At 31.6% G+C, this 19,472-nt stretch overlaps 2 protein-coding genes across 2 annotated transcripts; both read left to right on the top strand.

The window, feature by feature from the left end:
- The first annotated feature begins 1,275 nt into the window (after positions 1–1,275).
- Positions 1,276–4,514, top strand: LOC129298731 (probable LRR receptor-like serine/threonine-protein kinase IRK). The gene is given in 6 exon segments (XM_054937154.1): positions 1,276–1,728; positions 1,730–1,868; positions 1,871–2,512; positions 2,515–2,719; positions 2,852–3,491; positions 3,493–4,514. Coding segments are annotated over 6 exon segments (2,889 nt in total). The 3' UTR covers positions 4,303–4,514.
- An 8,458-nt stretch (positions 4,515–12,972) lies between these two features.
- LOC129298730 (putative pentatricopeptide repeat-containing protein At3g16710, mitochondrial) lies at positions 12,973–14,226 on the top strand. Its single transcript, XM_054937153.1, has one exon. It carries the CDS (start codon positions 12,973–12,975, stop codon positions 14,224–14,226), a length of 1,254 nt encoding a protein of 417 aa, XP_054793128.1.
- Positions 14,227–19,472: the final 5,246 nt, after the last annotated feature.

Raw genomic sequence — 19,472 nt, 5'->3', positions numbered from 1 at the left:
GAAGATCCTCTAAGGCTTTGAATTAATTAAAGGCTAAGTATAACTTTTAGTTTATATATTTTATTCACATTTTTACCTTTGCTCCTTATATATATTTTTTTTGTTTTAGGTTTTACAATGTCTTTTTTTATTATTTTTGCTCCTTATATATATTTTTTTTTGTTTTAGGTTTTACAATGTCTTTTTTTATTATTTTTGATTTTTTTATGAGCAAAGTATAAAAATTTAAAAGAATTTAAAATAATAAAAAATAAAAGTATAAAAACTTAAATACAAACAAAAAACGAGAATAAAGTGTTGAGATTAAAATTACGTTTTTTCTTAATTAAATAATACTCTCTCTACTTCTTTAAAGATTTTTGCACATAAATAAGATCAAGAAATGTGGCTGGGAGAGCCTAGAGTGCAATTCATTCACTTGGGTGATTCTGAAGTTGGGAGGGAGTGAAACGAAAAGTGGCAACATGGATCATTCATTCATAGGATTCGGGTTTGACCCTATGACTATTCACATGCATCACACCCATGTCGTAAAAAAGAAGCCTCCCTCTCTGTGTCTGTCTCTGTCTCTCTCTTTCTCTTTATATTAATGCGTCGCTGCCATGAGAATTGAAGCTTTTATACATGCCTCTCTCTCTCTCCCCTCCCTCCCTCCCTCCCCCCCGCCTCTCTGTTATTTACTTATTTATGCTTTTCTCTGTCACTCTCTCCTTCCCAGCAACACTCACTCCTCACCTCGCTCTCTTCCATTAATGGCTTCTCCGCCCCCAATGTTCCTTCCATTCTCTTCCTCCTTCTCCCGCCTCTAATCCCCCCTCTCTTTCCCTCTCTCTCTCTCTCTCTCTCTCTCTCTCTCCCCTTTTGTAATTTTTCTTTCAATTTTACGCCATTACTATTTCATCCCCTTCTTATCCGTCCTTCTTTCTACCACTCATTACTCCACAACCTCCTCATTCGTCCTACTTCACTGTTACTGTTCTACTTCTGTGTTTTCTTCTTCTTTCATCACGACTTCTTGAAACTGTAAACCGGGGAAAAGTAGAAAGTGAATTTTCTGTTCAAATTTCTTTACTTTGCTCCCCCCCTTCTTTTGTTCATATTCACTGAGATTGGTATTCTTTGTAACTTCTCCCACCTCTTGCTTGTCCTTTCCACCGCCTTCGTGCTTCCTGAAATCTTGTCTCTTTGTTATGTCAAGTTCATGTGCTATGCTTTCTTCTCAACCATTTCTGCCTTCTTGTGTCTGAATATCTCTCTCTCTCGCACTCTCTGAAAATGCAATTCGGCTTTCCTGTTTCTTGTTTTGCTCCAATCCTCGTTATCTCCGCCGACCCGGCGTTCAACGATGATGTATTGGGGTTGATTGTGTTCAAAGAGGGTCTAAAAGACCCAAAGGCGATGCTCTCTAGTTGGAATGAAGATGACGATAGTCCCTGCAACTGGGTCGGAGTCAAATGTGACCCGACGACCCGTAGGGTCTCTGCTTTAGTACTTGACGGGTTTTCTCTTTCAGGGCATATTGATCGAGGGCTTTTGAGATTGCAGTTTCTTCAAGTTCTTTCACTTTCCAGAAACAACTTCACAGGGACCATAATCCCTGATCTTCCTCGTCTCTGGAATTTGCAACTTGTTGATTTGAGCGAGAACAATCTCTCTGGATCAATCCCACAAGAATTTTTCCAACAATGTGGGTCTTTAAGAGCGGTTTCATTTGCCAGAAACAATCTTTTCAGGTAAAATTCCTGATTCTTTAAGCTCTTGCTCTATGTTAGCTACTGTTAACTTCTCCCACAATCAACTTTCTGGAGAATTGCCCTCTGGGATTTGGTATTTGAGGGGATTACAGTCACTTGATCTGTCCAACAATTTGTGGAGGGAGAGGTTCCTGAGGGAATTGAGAGCTTGAATGATTTAAGAGAGTTAAATCTACAGAAGAATCGATTTATTGGTAGGCTTCCGGAGGGTATTGGAGGTTGCTTGCTCTTGAAATCACTTGATTTTAGTGATAATTTTCTCTCTGGGAGACTTCCTGGCTCAATGCAGAAACTCAGTTCATGCACCTCTCTCAGTTTACAGGGAAATTCATTCACTGGAGGCATTCCTGATTGGATTGGAGAGCTGAAAAATCTGGAGATATTGGACCTTTCTGCAAATGCTTTTTCAGATTGGATTCCCAAATCAATAGGAAATCTTGATTCACTGAATAAATTAAATCTCTCGAGGAATCAACTTACAGGAATTTTGCCTGAGTCAATGGGCAACTGTGTTAAGCTTTTGGCTCTTGACATGAGCCACAATCAGTTATCAGGCCGCATTCCTTCATGGATTTTTAAGATGGGTTTAAAAAGTATTTCACTTACGTGGAACAACTTCACGAGCAATAGTTCTTCGCTTTCATCCACATCGACGTCTTATTATGGCCTCCAGGTTTTGGATTTGTCATCCAATGCATTTTCTGGTGGCCTTCCATCTATTATTGGGGGTCTTAGTAGCTTGCAAGTCTTGAATATGTCCCCAATCATATCTCTGGTGCTATTCCAGTGAGTATAGGAGAGCTTAAATCTTTGTTCATTCTTGACCTAAGTGGCAACAAGATTAATGGAAGCATTCCCTCTGAAATAGAAGGGTTGATTTCACTGAGTGAACTGAGACTGCAGAAGAATTTCCTGAGTGGGAGAATTCCGACCCAAATTGACAAGTGCTCATCCCTGACATCTTTGTAAGCTCTCTGCCATAACTTCTGTTATATGTTCTCCTTTCTTTGCTTAGATTATATAAAACTCTGAAATGTAATTGTAACATCATTTGAAGAGTCTAATTTCTGTTTGTTCATTTGAATTGAATGGTGCAGGAATCTTTCTCACAACATGCTCACTGGTTCAATTCCTCCCGCCATTGCGAACCTAGCTAATCTCCAGCACATAGACTTGTCATGGAATGAACTCTCTGGAAGCTTACCAAAGGAGCTGACAAATCTTTCCCACCTTTTCTCCTTTAATGTTTCCTACAACCACCTTCATGGCGAGCTACCAGTGGGTGGCTTCTTCAATACCATCTCTCCCTCATCTGTCTCTGCTAATCCATCGTTATGTGGTTCCATTGTTAATCACTCCTGCCCATCCGTCCATCCCAAACCAATTGTCCTCAACCCAAACTCTTCTGGCTCAAATTCTGGTCCTTCCGCTCAAAACCGTCATCATAAGAAGGTCATTCTCAGTATCTCTGCCCTTATTGCTATTGGAGCTGCTGCTTTTATCACCATTGGTGTGGTGGCTGTTACACTGCTAAATATACATGCACGTCACTCATTGTCACGTTCCGCTGCACCGTTTGCGCTATCTGGTGGTGAAGATTATAGTTGTTCGCCCCAAAATGATCCAAGCTATGGCAAACTTGTAATGTTTACTGGTGATGCTGAATTTTCTGATGGCGCTCATAATCTTCTTAATAAAGACAATGAGATTGGTCGTGGTGGGTTTGGAGTTGTCTATCTATCGTACTATTCTCCGAGATGGGCGTTCTGTTGCAATCAAGAAGCTTACAGTCTCTAGTCTGGTCAAGTCCCAAGAAGACTTTGAGAGGGAAGTGAAAACACTTGGGAAGATGAGGCACCATAATCTTGTGGCACTTGAAGGTTACTACTGGACTTCATCCTTGCAGCTCCTGATATATGAGTACCTGTCCAGAGGAAGCTTACATAAGCTTTTACATGATGAAAATGCGAAAGATATCCTATCATGGCGGCAAAGGTTCAAGATTATTCTTGGCATGGCAAAAGGGCTAGCCCATTTGCACCAAATGAACATAATTCACTACAATCTCAAATCAACAAATGTTCTGATTGACTGCTCTGGTGAGCCAAAAATAGGAGATTTTGGCTTGGTGAGGCTATTGCCAATGCTAGACCATTGTGTCTTGAGCAGCAAAATTCAAAGTGCACTCGGTTACATGGCGCCCGAGTTTGCTTGCCGCACAGTGAAGATAACCGAGAAATGTGATCTATACGGGTTTGGGATCCTGGTTCTGGAGGTAGTAACTGGAAAAAGACCTGTGGAATATATGGAGGATGATGTGGTTGTCCTCTGTGACATGGTAAGAGGCGCATTGGAGGAAGGGAAGGTGGAGCAATGTATTGATGCAAAGCTTCTGGGAAATTTTGCTGCAGAAGAAGCAATTCCTGTGATAAAATTAGGGTTAATCTGTGCATCACAAGTGCCATCAAACCGTCCAGACATGGCTGAAGTAATCAACATATTAGAGTTGATACAGTGCCCTTCAGAAGGACAAGAGGAAATCGAATGAATGTAAGCTGTAGAGTTTGAGAAAACAACACACATGGCAGAAGTACATGGCGAAGAACAATCCAGTTTGCTTGCTTCAAAGCTAAAGCTACATACCACAGGCAAAGAATCTTTAGCAGGATCATCTTCAAGACTTACTTTCTTGTTTGAGATTATGTGTTTGTTTTTTTTTGTCATATTTTTTTCTTCTTTTATTTATTTTGTTCTTCTAAACTTGTTCAGCTCACCGTAAATTACTGGATTTTTCTTCACCAGTTTTTCTAGTCCATACATACCATGGTCTCTTCATCTTACTAAACTGTACTTTCTGAATTGAGTTGCCTTTTTCCTCCTGTTGTATTTGGAAGCAAATGGCTCCTACCAAGTTCTATGATTTAAATTCTCGACATTTAAAAAAAAAAAAAAAAATATATATATATATATAATGCAAAGCATTTGGATTAGAATTAGTGAAGTTAGAGACTTTTAGAATGGTCTTACATTTGAAAAGGTAATGGCAAACTGATAAAATATTGGCTTCATTTCTTATTTCTTAATTTTTTTCCCCTTTTTCCTTTTTCCTTTTCTTACTTGTGAGTGTGAGGTTGGAATGACTGATGCATTCAAATTCAATTGCTTTTCAATGGCATGGGGAAAAAAGAAAGTGATGCTTTTACTTTTCCTTTCTATATGGAAGTAACTGAACTTGAGAAGAGATTTTGAATAAACCAAAAGAAATGGGAAACAAGGCAGGCGCAAGATCAAAATATCAAACTATTGGTCATGATTACAAAATACAAATTATGCAGGAAAAAGGATGGAGAGCAGAAAAAGGAAAAGTTAAAAAGCACTATCTTCCATTATTGATACTTTTAGCTTGAATTTATATTATTTGAGATTTTTGGGATCATTTTCATTGGAAGAAAATGAGAAAAGAAATTGTACAAAATTTTAGTTAAATTAAAACTAAAAAGTAAATTATACGATTTTTAAATTTTTCTAACTACTATATTTTTTTTTTGGAAGAAGGGCGTATTTTTTAAAATGAACTAAAAATACTCCTGCATTGCTTTGGATATGATGTACAAAAATTAGGGAGAATCATTTTAAGGATTTGGCAAGAAATTTAGTTATATTTAAAAAGATAAGTCCATGTTATCTTTTTAATAATATATCTTGTATTGATCTTGTCTGTGAGTGGGTTTTTGGTCAGGTCTTTTGATGTATTTTCTCAAAAACTACAATATGTTTAGTAATTAGATTAACTATATTATTTCATTCAAATTTAAATCACTCAATCACCCAAAGGCCCAAACAAGTGCAAATGCAAAAAGTCAAGTTACGTCATTTGGAAATTACTATTCAGTATTCACAATATAAGCAGCGTTAGTTGACTCCGTACAGAATTCATGTATTTGTGGTGAATAGATGGTAAATTAATATACTTTGGCCCAAAAAAAAAGATGGTAAATTAATATATTAGTAAATTAAATTTCTTTTCAATTACTTTAGTAAATTAAAATTTATTTCAAGGCAATTTTATTCGGTTTGAAATAAATTAAAGGAGGTGTTAATATAATTTTTATAAAAATTCAGATACACACACATAAATATACGACATAAATTAAAGGAGGTGTTAATATATTTTTTTTTTATAAAAATTCAGATATGTATATATGTATGTTTGTATAATTTATTAGATTGAGAATAGCATTACTTAGAATTGGGTCTAGTGAAAGGGACCAATCTCTCATACCATGATGCATAAAGATCCAAACCTCTATTAAGAGAGGTGCAATATTTAGTAGGTATAAAAGTACTTTTTTAAAAAGAAATTAAGAAATGCACCTATCATATTTTCTTGCTAAGTACATGTTCAAATTCTTTTCATGAAAACGCATTTTTACGTCCTAAACATTTTTTAATATTTGATCATATTTCGATCATGATTATTTTTAATAAGAGAACACTTGTAATCCGTGGATAATTTAAAAATAGACAAAAATAAATATAAATGATTTTTTAGAATAAGTGACTCGCTTGATTGATATAAATGAAAGGGATGTCAATTCAATAATTAAAGCTTGGATGCGAAGTAAAATCGGTTTAAATAGATAAAATAAATAAATGGTTGCTTATGAAATAGGGGATCATGTTGGGACATCATAATGAGAATTGATCACAAGAAAGAGTCCCTAAAAGCATAAACAACTCAGAAACTTTATTTGTAAGTGGCAACATTATCCCAAGTTCCCACAAATGTGAACTGTACATCACAAATAAAACACTTAAATATTTTAATACAAAGAAATAACATCAGATACCATGTCTCCTCTTGTTTTTATTTCTTCACTCATTCACATTAATGATGATAATCCCATGTACTTGGATGATTATGTGTCCGCCATGTGTTGTGTTATGTACAAGACACATTGAAACATGCACGCCATGTATTTTTTCTTTTTAAATGTTCAACTAACAGAAAAGTTGCAAGTAATTAATGATGATTATTAAAAAGCAAAAAATGAATGGAATGAATTGAAATATTGAAGTTTGAAGCAGAAGGCAATCAAATGCATTAGCAATAAGATAATAAGGTGCAATGATTCGCCCTGCAATCCCACCTCTCGCGATACTTTGTGGCGACAGAATCATACTTAACCCATAGATTCAATAACCACATGCATACTGGACAATATGATGGGGCATTGCAACTTTTTATGAATTGCTTATTATTATTCATTTTTATTTGTGACTGTATATATTTTAGAGTTTTAACTTTCTATTCGTCATTTTGGATAATGTATGCTATATTTTTACATATTTATTAGGTTGCAATGACTTTAAACGACAACTATAACGAGACAGAGACAGAGAGAGTAAAATTTAGGATTGAATAATGTTGCCTTAAGATGATAAGCCTAGAAGCGTTGAGAGCCTAAATTGATTTTTAATATAATGTTCTCTTTTAAAGTGCAATGTCAATCCTATAATTAATAAATATTAACTTTAACATATATTCTTTCTTCCTTTATATATAAAAAGTTTTTTAAAATTTTTTTATTTCTAAATATAAGACATTATGAGCATATTTTTTAATAATTGGACTATTATACCTTTATTATATTGTAAACAAAAAGATAAATACTCATAAATTTATTTTAAAAAAGAGATTTATTTTTATTTACAATAATTAGAGGTAAAATTGAAATATTATTATACTTTTAAATAGATAATTAACTTTTATTAGTTCATATGATTAGATTAAAAACATCTTATATATAAGGATGGAGGGAATATTTGACTAGAAAATTATAAATTAGTACCACATAAAAAAATTATTACAGATTAAGTTTCCTAAATTATAAATAAACATCAATAGACAAATACCATTTCTTTGAAAAAAATGGCATTTTGTCTCTTGGTATTTTATTATTTTTAATTTAAGAAACCTAATCTATATTAATTTTCTTATATGGTAGTTATTTGTAACTTTTTGTTTAAATAACGATCAAAGTTAATATTTATTAATGGTAGAAGTGATATTATACTGTTTTTAAATGTTAAAATAGAATGTTATATTAAAAATGAGTTTAGAATTTTAAACATTTCTAGAGTTATAATATAAGGGCAAAATAGTCATTTAACCCAAAAATTATAATAATGCTTGGTGTATTATATTTTCAGTTTTGTTTTTCAAACTCTTACGACAAAAAATTAAGGAAACTCACTCTTGCTGTTTGGGGAAGACAACATCAGTGTGTGTGTGGGGGAAGCAAATGAAATCTTGGGGTGATTATGCCGTGGCGTGCGCGTGCATCATGTGTGTATGTGACTGAGAGAGAAACAACAGTAGAAGATTGAGTAAAACTGAAAACATACTGAATATGTTTTCAATATATTATTATTATTATTATTATTATTTTGGCAAGCTTTTTCAATACATTGTTATGATTATTAATTTATAATTTACCATGATTCCCTATAGATGTAATAATACGAGGCATAAGCAAAACCCCTTTTCAAGATAATACCATTATAATTAAATTCACTCACCAATTATAATGATACAGCCTTACCTTATCTGATATCTCATCACTTCAGGGACACGACAAAAAAAAAAAAACAGTCACATCATATCAGTCGTCAGATGCATTTCAAAAGAATTATCCCCAGAAAGAACAAGAGAAATTAAAAATAAATTATAAATTTTAATTAATTGCTTATGCATTGATGTAATTACCATATGCAACCAAGACAACGTTTGTTTAGTCGGCACAAGCGTTGCAATATTTGAATTTTAAATTTTACTAATGCCTGGTGTTAATCACAAGGATTAAATATGCAAGTATTTGAAACTTTAAGGGCTAATATGATATGAATTAAAATAAAAGGACTAAATTGTAAATTGGAAGAAACTTTGAATAAATACCAAAAACTTTGGGGTTAACCCAAACAAAATTTATTTTCAGAAATATATAGTAAGTGCAAGGCTATATGTATGCGTATTGTAACACTAATAGTCTCAAGGACAAAATTTTAACAAATTATTTTTACACAATTTTACTTAATTTTCTAACACATAACTTCATAAGGAAATTTGGTGTCATATTTCTATCCAAATGCCCTTAAGATCATGATTGATAGGATGAACCATTTTTTTAAAAGAAAATATACAGAGGTCGGAAAACCAATCATGATTAAGCCTGTAAATGAACGAACAAAGCTTGTAAAAACGAGCCTGTTTTTTATGTGGGTGAACCCAGTTTTCCCCGTGAAAATGTCGCTGGTATATGACCAAATTATAAGGGTGAAATAGAAAATTACTACTCTCTCTGTTAAAAAATATAAAATATTTTTAATCTTTTAAAGTGTAATAATTATTTTTTTAAAAGTACTTCTATTAATGAATGACTTTACATTTATTGTAAAATATTTAATATGAGTAAATATAAAAAAATAGGATTAGCTTAAAAGTAAGTAACTATTTTATTGGGGGGTAAAATTCAATTAAAAATGCCTTATATTTTTAAATGAAAAGAGTAATAAATATTTTATACAAGAAATTAGGGTTTTTTTATAAATAAAATCGAGAGAACCCTTCTTAATGTCTCTTATAATGTTAGGCATAATTAACCATTTAGTATGGTAATTTATCATGGTAAAATAAAATAATAATATTAGGAATGATAAAACTTTTTAATCCTCAAATTTACCTTGATTATTGATTTGGTCCTTTAAATTTAATTTCTATTAATTAGGTGCTTTAAATTTGCCTCATTTCTTGATTGGTCCTTATTGTTTAAAGATAATGTAATACTATTAAAAAAATTAAAATTGGTTCATATGGATGACAAGATATTGATGGCAACCATTATAAATTAAAAGAAGTGTAATTATTTATGTTCATTTGAGAGTTAATCTATTCCTATTTAATTTCCTGTACATGTCAAGTTATTAATGTATTTAACATATTAGATTGATTTGAAAATTAATTTGTGTTTTAAATTAAATGACTGACATTATAATTTTAAAAAAATGTAAGAATCAATAAAAATTAAATTCAAAAAATTAAATCAATAATTGAGAAAAATTTGAGAGACTAAAAATTGCATTATTCTATAATATTATTTGTTAAATAATTAGAGTGGAAGAATTTGGGAATAATAAAATCTTTAGTTCCTCTAGTTTGTTTTAATTATTAATTTAATCCCTCAAGTTTAATTTTTATCACTTTAATCATTTACATTTTTTAAAATTATCATGTCATTTTTTTAAATTTTAAAAATAAATTTTCTCTCGAGTTAATTTAATATATGCAAAGTAATTTAATGACTTAGCATGGAATATAACTAAATGAAAATAAATTAGACATCAAATCAATTTAATTTTTAATAATTTAGCGTGCTGCGTTTCATTCTTTTCTTTTTTAAATTTATGAGTTTTTTCTACCTAAATACATATATTTTTTTATTATTAATCCACGTAGCTGCTGCGATCAACATTTCGTTATTCATCTCAACAAATTTTATGAGTGTTATTTTTATCTAAACAATGAAGATCAAATTAATAAAAAAAATGATAAAGGGGTCCTAAAAAAATTAATTAATTCAAGTTAGGTCTCGAGTGCCAAACTTAAAAAATTTGTAACTCAATTTCTCAATTTTATAATGACATTGTGATAAATTTATAATTTATTTTTAAATTTTAGCATGGTTAAAACAATTTTTTTTTCACTGATTTGAAATATAAGTTACAAATTCGTCGTAATAAAATTGTAAAGTTGAGAGATTGAGTTATAAATTTTTAAAATTTAACAGTTGAGACCTAAATTAAATTACTTGACCCTTTTATGACCTTTCTGTCATTCTCCTAATTAATAATTGATGCAAACTTAAAAGATTAAATTAATAAAAATTAAAATTAAAAAATTAAATTAATAATTATAATAAATTTAAGAAACTAAAATTTTCATTCTCCAATAATTAAACACTTGAGAGTGTTTGGAGCAGGAGCGTCACACACTTGAACAGGGGGTCGAGTTTCAGCACATTTGGTGGCTAATTAAGTTGGTGGCTTCATTAACTACCTCAACCTAAATGTCGCATAACCTGTTCATCTACCTCTTCAAGCCATCAAGTTCCGTTAAGCAGGCAGGCACGCATCGATCTGATGAAAGCAAAACCATGAAACATGATCGATTAGAAGCAACGAGTTGAAGCCCCAGACCCAATGGAGGACAAGGCTGTGGTTGGACGCAAGACATCGTTCGGTGATGAAGAGAGCGATCTCTTGGACCGGTTCGAGAGGATGTGGTTTGAGGCGCACCTGAACCGAGCCATGCTCACTCGGAGCTTCAGCCTCTCTGTCTCTGAACCTGTTACTACGACGCAGCAGCGGCAGCAACAGGGCAAGCAACGACGTCGTACTGCGCATGGGTTCCGCTGTCTTCTCAAGAAGTTCATCAATCCCATTCTTGGCATCAACTTGAACTTGAAGAGCAATGGGTCCAGACGACAAGTTCATCAGCCTCATAAACGACATCCACTCTCTTGGAAGGTTTTCAGCAGATCTCTTCACTTTTGAACAATGTATTTGTTCGTTTGTTCAATCTTTTGCTTGCAGCGACTATGTTGAGTTTGCTCAATTTATCTCAAAGAGTTGATTCCCATCTATTGGAATTTTAGTCAAATCTTTTATTTGAACTTTGAACACATCAAAAATTTAAATTCATTTTTTATCATAATTTTTTATAATTTTATCAATAAACTAGAGATCTAAGGGTGTTTGCAATCCAAAATTCATTTGTTTTTATGTAATATTTTTTAATATTTAAAAAGACATAATATCACTTTATAATTAACGAATATTAACTTTGATAATTGTTACTAAAAAAATTATAAAAAAAAACTTAAAAATTATGAAAAAATATTTAGAAAAATACAAATAAATACTATATCAAAAATTTATATTTTTTTTATTTTATGTAATTTTTGACTTCCTTTATTTCTTTTGATTAATTAATAGTATAAGCGATATTATATTATTTTTATCTATCGAGAGAAACATTATATAAAAAAATAATTTACATTTTTAATTATTTTTTAACCTATTGTTTAACAATAAAATTGATTTTTTACCTTTTTAACATTTTTTATAGGCTAATTATTCAAAAAAATTTAGTTATTCTCCAGGTTTTCATAGTTAGTTACTCTCCCTTTTATCTTATTTCTTATTCTTGTATATACAATAATAACTACAAACTTTACCTCTTCACATGATATCGAATTATACAACTATTTTTGTCTATAGTCAAATAAAAATAAAAATAAAAATAAACTTCTCACTTCTTAGTTTTTATTTTTATTTTAAATCTTAGCTTGTCTGTTTTTTTACTTCTAAATCTTTTACAGTATTCAAATACAAAATTTTAGATGTGCAGTTTAAATATAAAATTTTCAATTTAAATTCAAATCAATGAAGACTTTAGCTATTCATGTCTATCTGTTTTATTTTTAAATAAAAAAAAACTCTTCTCACAGTGAATCGTGAAAAAATTGTTTATTGATTCCATGTTACATATTATTCTAATCTTATTTATAAATCATTTTTAATGCATTTTATTAGAATTAAGAAAAATATTAAACCTTATTACCTTTATCTTAAAATTTAATAAGTTTACACATTTATCTCTAATACATATCCTTAAATTTTATTATTGATATTTTTATTTAAAGTATTTAATAAATATAAAAATATTAAGAGAAATATTGAAAATTGACAATTGTTGATAGAATCAATTTAGAGCTAGTAATTCAAGCAGGTTGGATTTATTTGAACTAAGTTCAATTCGAGCTGACTTATTCAGATCAAATTTAAAGTATTTTATTATTTTAAAAAAATTTATAAATTCTAAATTTTTTAAGTCAAATTCAGGCTATACTGTTGAGTTTAATTAAAATTACCAACTATATAGAGTTGAAATTTCAACTGTCAAATTCAATTTAAGTCAAATTTATTTAAATTAAATTTAAAATATTTTATTCTATTAAAAGTGATTATATAATCAAAATCAATCTTAATTTTTTTTTTTGGTTGAGTTCGGACTTGTTCGAATTACGGGTCTAAATTGTTTTCCCCCTTCCTTGCGCTGGAGTATTTATTTTCTTCCAATTTCTTTCTCTTTCTGGTCATGGCTTCTCAGTTTCTTGTTCCTGCTCTTTTTTTTCAATCTCGTCTTCAAACTGTTGCATCGCGCAGCCCTCTTTTTATGAATCTTAATAGCAGAAGCAACTACGATGGACAAAGTATTGCTATCCGAGGAGGTAAGCAATTATCGCTCCATATCAATACATCTAATCCTGCAGAAAACTCACTCAAGTATGGTTTGAATCTCGACGAAATTAGCTTCTCGCACACCGAAATGGAGATGAAGGACTTTCGATTTAAAAGTCTGGTAAATAGGATTAGGTTTTTGTCCTCCAACAGTGAGAATGAGAAAATTGATCTGGATGAAGCCGAACGAGTTCTTGGCTCGATGTTGGAAAATGGGTTTCAGCCAGATGCCGAGACACTCACGATTCTCGTAAACTCTTTCTGCAAAAGGGGAAGGATGAAGAAGGCTGTAGAAATTTTCGACCTCATGAACCGAATCGGAACAAAACCTACAATTCAAACTTACAATTGTTTGTTAAAGGGACTCTGCTACGTGGGGAAGGTGGAAGAAGCGTATGAGATGTTGATGAAAATGAAGAAGATGAAGATCCCATTGAAGCCCGATATTTACTCATATACCGCTGTAATGGATGGGTTGTGTAAAGTGGGCAGATCCGATGAAGCTAGGGAATTACTCGATGAAGCTGAGGAATTGATGGGTCTAAAACCAAATGTAATCACTTTCAACACTCTGTTCCAAGGGTATTCTAGAGAAGGGAGGCCATTGGAGGCTATATCTGTTCTGAAACTGATGAAGAAGAAAAATTGTGTTCCTGATTATATAAGCTATGCCACTTTGTTACATGGGCTATTGAAATGGAATCAGATTAGGGATGCTCTGAAGATTTACAAGGAAATGGAGCGATTTGGGTTTGAAGTGGATGCGAGGATGATGGGGACTTTGGTGAGAAGGTTGTGTAGAGAATCACGTAAAGAAAAAGGTATGCTTGAAGATGCATGCCAAGTGTTTGAGAAAATGACGAGAAGAGATTCAATAGTAGTAGACCAGAGGACACATGAAGTAATGATTCAGGCGCTTTGTGCTCGAGGAAGAACAGAAGAAGCAGTGTCAACTTTGGTTTTGATGGATGAAAATGGAAGAATTCCTAGTGGACTATGTTTTGATGCATTGATCAAGGAGCTCAATGCACAGGGAAGATTGCTTGGTCATCCCGATTTGTTTGGTTACGCAATGAAGCGAGGTGGCGTCCAAGTAAACTCCTTTGTGTAAAATCCAATTACTTTATCATTGAATTTCTCGAACAAAATTATATGCACCATAACTTCTCTTGGGGAACAGTAGTGTAGGATTTTTACATGATTTTGAAGGTTTTGACTACTCAAAAAAGGTTTTGACTACTAGAAGGTCTAGTGAAGAGTCATAAGTAACTTGAAGCTGACAAAAACATTGGTTCTCAAACGAGAATACATTGTTACGAATCTTATTTTAGAGAGCCTCACAAAATGAATATAGTTTTTAAGCATGAAAAATTATCCAGCCCAACGTGCTAGTTTTTGGGGATGAATATTCTTCCCTTAAACTTACACTCGTAACATATTCTTCATCAACAAACTTCAATTTTAAGTATCACAAACCATGTAACAGACAAGAAGATTTAGTTTTGCATCAATTACAGACAATCATTGATGTCACAAAGTATATATAGCAAATATTTGAAAATTGAGATACAAGAAGAAAGCAAATCATATTGGAGCTAGTTATCTCTGTAAATCCCATAATAACGCAAAGAAGTAGCAAAGAACTTCTCCAAGTACTCTCTCATAGGTTGATCGAAGCCTTGAAACTCAATCTTCAGTTCATAGTGCCTCCAGCATTTTTGGGGAAGCTGATAGCAGCATCCTTCCACCTTCGAATTTCTCGTCTCTACTTCGTTACCATATTTAAACTACAATATTTTCGAATATCCTCTTCACTTACCGATATTAAAATCAAACATACACGTGAACATGGAGTTGAGTGATAAAAGATCGATGAAACATATATACATTCAAGGTGCTGGTCGTCTTTTTTGGATGGGGAGGACAGTGTTATAGTTCAGGGTTTCGGCGTGAAACAAAGCAAACTTTCCAATAATTTTGTCAAAGTTTGACCACTTGGTAATGGCTCATTTCTCGCTGCTAATAATTTTACACGCCTCGAATCTTTTTTTTTTTTTTTGGTTTTTGACCGTAAGAAACACGCCTCAAATCATATAGTGGAGATAAATTATTTAGTCGCATTTGCTGACTTGGAAAGATCATTTTCTTCAAATTAAACCAAATCAAACAAGTCAATGCTGACATATACCAAGAGGACAGGAAACTTCTGCTAATCTAGAGTCTTGATAAGTACTTCACGTTAATATATATGTGTATATATATATATATATATAAAGTTAGTTAGATTCCTAATCTTTTTTTTTTTTAAATACTCTTTTCGTTTGGTATTATAAAGCATTTTTGATTAAATTACACCTTCAATAAGTTAAGTTATGTTAATTAATTGTCTTTAAAATCATATTTTTTTCACATTTACTTTTATTTAATAGGATATTTTAATTACAAAACCCTGTTAATTACACCCTTTATTTAATGGTAGTTTAAAAAAATCCTATTACACCTTGAAAAACCATTTATGTCTTATGTTTTTAACATGATGCTAGTAGTTCAAAAAAAAAAAGTCTTATTTGTAATACTAAATGGAAGGAATACATTTTTTTCAATTATATTATTATTAAATGTCATACATAAATGCTTTAATAATGAGTTAATGATAATTAAAATTCCCACAGACAACTTCTTCAAAAAATAATGGTAAATAAAATTAGGGTATAGAGTATAGTAAAAAAAAAATTACAAGAACAACCAAATGATTTATATTTTAGGAAAAATTAATCTTTTAATCCTTTAACTTTTAAGTCACTTGTAACTCAGTCCCTCAACTATGACTCGTTGTGACTCAGTCCCTCAATTATAACTTGTCTATGACTCAGTCTCTTAACTTTTGAATCACTTACATATTAGTCCCTTAACTTTTGTTAATTTTTTTTTCATGTTAGCTTATATTTCACATTAATGAATAAGAAGAGAGTATTTTAAAATAATATATGAGCATTTTTTTATCCCTCTTATTTGATAAATTTTTTTAAAAAATTAAAAAATAAGGATCGAGTTATAGGTAAATCAAAAGTTGAGAGATTGAGTTGCAGTGAGTTATAGTTGAGGGACTGAGTTACAAATGAGTTAAAAGTTGAAGGATTAAAAGATTAATTTTTTTTATATTTTAAATCAAACTGGACTGTCCGGTTCAACTACTCATCCGTTAACCATTTCGGCCGTTGCACCGATCATGGTCAGTCTTAAAACCCCAAGAGCCACACAATCTAAGATATCCAATTGTTGGAGTTCATGACCCTCAAACTTGAAACTCTGCTAATTTTTTCCCTCCAGCATTCTACTTCAACTTGCTTCAGTGATTAAGAGGAAGAAACATTTATGGTTTGAGACCCATCACAGTGCTTTAATAGTAGTTCTTTCAATGATGGGCATTTTATATAAGCATCATCAACAAATGAAATCTTTATCCCAGTAAGCTTGAGTATAGTCAAGGATTGTGAAGAAAATAGAAGAAGAAGTGAGTCATTATTCACATTATACCCAGCAACAATGTCATTCTTGTCTTCCGATTTGATTTTCTATCCTCTAAATCCTTGAGGATCGGGACTTTGATGTCCAAGTCTATCTCTTTGACATTGTTTTCTACGACGAAGTTTAGCAACACATCAGAGAATTTTCGATAAGAGTGAGAATCAGGTAGTCTTTCTTCTATTCTCGGCACGAAAACTAGGACGGAAGAGTTTGAATCTGTCCATGTAAGATAAGCTTAGGTTGTGGAATAACCATTTAGATAAAGGCCACGAGATTGGAGGGTTTCTTGAACAGAATTGAAGAATGTGTGATGTGAAACAACGTTTGATGATAAGGTGAATTTGTAAGTGAAGTTCAGAGTTGGAATTGAAAGCCAAGAAGAACAAACAGCTTCCTCATAAGGAAGCAAATGCATGATATGGTGGATGAGATTCTCAGGCAGGTCTTCCAGCTTCATATTATTGTTTGTAGTGTTATCAGCAACTCTGCAATTTTATTCAGGTCGTTTCATCTCCTTAATTAATTTCCATTATATATATATAGTCTCAATGCCTAGCAGTCATATCAGATAAGAAATATTAGAGTCCTGATTTATAGGTGTGCTAGGTTAACAAAGCTCAAATGCACACACGGGAGATAGGATCACCTTTTAATTTGGACTCGGTCCTGGTTTCACCACTGATGACACCCACTAGAAGAGAGGGATTTGGTTTCTCTCCACTACACCTCTACTACAAATATATATGGATTATTCAGATTAAATGTTAACAATACAAATTAATTTGTTCTTTTAAAAATTATCAAATAAATCATCATCCACAGTGTTTTTCCACTGCAGTAGACAGTAGTAAAGAGAAGCCAACTACAGAAGTGACAAAAATATGAGCAGTCCTTGTATTCAAAATAAATGGGCATATTGCAGCGAGTGACCCTACTATTAAAAACATGCAATATATATACAAAAAAGTGCAGTATATATATATATATATACACACATATACATATAATTCATGTCTAACAGCGCAAAAGACATATACAGGAATGCTCCAAATTACCAATTATAAGAGAAAGTGTAAACTATTTGCAACATCCAGAATTTTGATACTAAATAAAATAATAAGAATAAACCTAAATTAAGTAGGCTGCTAATTAAGTGTCTAAAGAAAGGGCTAGAGCGAGAAGCACTACTACAGAAAATACCCATACTTGATACTTTTTTTTCATAATACTTGATGTTTTTTAACTATCAAGTAAGGGTGCGATGTAAGGGTGCGACATGTATTAAAGGAACCTTACTTGACAGTTAAAAATCGTCAAGTATTTAGCTAATATTTGATGGTTATTTGAAAAAAACTATCAAGTATATGAACTAAATGTACATTCTCCTAAATAAATACTTGACGCTTGTTTCCTTATAACCACCAAGTATTTTTAAATACTTGACGCTTGTTTATTGATACTTGACAGTTATTTTGAGATAACCTTCAAGTGTTTATGGCATTTTTTTCAATAAGGCAGCTGCTTTTAAAGTAGCCCTACTGCATAAAGATACAGATATATCTAGATAAAAAATAGTCAGCCAGCAACAAAAATAATACAATATAATGAATGTTTTTAATAGTATTTGCTATCTAATTAACATTAAAATTCTTATACATTTAGCCTTAAAATCTACAAAAAATTTATATTCAATTTATTTGCAAACTAAAGTTTCAAAACTAAGTGGCCTATCCCATAAAAATTAGGCCAAAAAATATGTGTATATGCATAATTAACTATTATACTAGCCTAACTACTGTTGTTACCTACATATTAAAAACATATGTGCAACCATATAACCAATGTAGTAGACATCCTAGAAGTATTGTAAACAAATAATCACAATAATTTCAAGTTAATAGGTAGCTAATTAAAATTGCTTAAAATTTATAATTGAAGTGTAATTAAATTTAATATATATACCTTGTCAGATAATGTGGTAAGGGCATGAGTGATAATGTCCTTCATGAATTTCATCAAGCAATAACCATATTCATTGTTTTGATTTGGTTGGAGTGGACACTGTAAAAAAACACATGTCAATGAAATTTAAAATATAATATGAGATAGTTTCTTAATCAAAAACTTGACCAATTAAATGAATACCTTAACAGTGACCCATTTCTCTTAAGATTCAAATGCCCTCATCTTAGGGGATATAGTCTTGTCGGTCGTAGTGCGATACAATGCCACAACTCTAAGAAGGAATTATGAAATAAATGTTAGAAATATATATCAATGGAAACTAAAAACAACAAGAAATAACAAGCAACAAAATATAACTTATTCATTAAAAAATATCATCATATCTTCCCTGTTGTTTGGCTCTCCATTAAGAGGATTGAGATATCATATTTTTGGAGTAACTGGATTAACCACAATGAACATCCAGTATCCCCTAACAAGAAATAGCACGTGTTACCAAACAAGTAAATATAATACCATGTTAAGCTTTTCGCAACTTTTACACTGCTATACATGCGTTTAAATTTAAGCACAATTGAAAAATACCATAGTGCCTTCACGGGACTTGTAACACTCTAAATTTTTCTTTTCAAAATAATTTAACTCAACCATGATAGAAAAGTGTCTACCATAGTAAATAGAAGTCAACTTATCTTATATATATATTTTTTGAAACGATTCTATAATTTAAAACACTACCATGGTAAGAAACGATAAAACATAGCCTTATAAAATATTTCATCTTTTAAATTAACAACCATGGTAGAAAAGATTAAATTCCTTTTCAAATAATACAAAATAATTTTATACAACTAATACACATTT

Source organism: Prosopis cineraria, unplaced genomic scaffold, assembly GCF_029017545.1.
Source record: "Prosopis cineraria cultivar Desert tree isolate PC_DT_omini unplaced genomic scaffold, ASM2901754v1 PC897, whole genome shotgun sequence".
Taxonomy (NCBI): Eukaryota; Viridiplantae; Streptophyta; class Magnoliopsida; order Fabales; family Fabaceae; genus Prosopis; species Prosopis cineraria.
The sequence above is the reverse complement of the archived record's forward strand: the minus strand, read 5'-3'. Positions and strand labels throughout refer to the sequence as shown.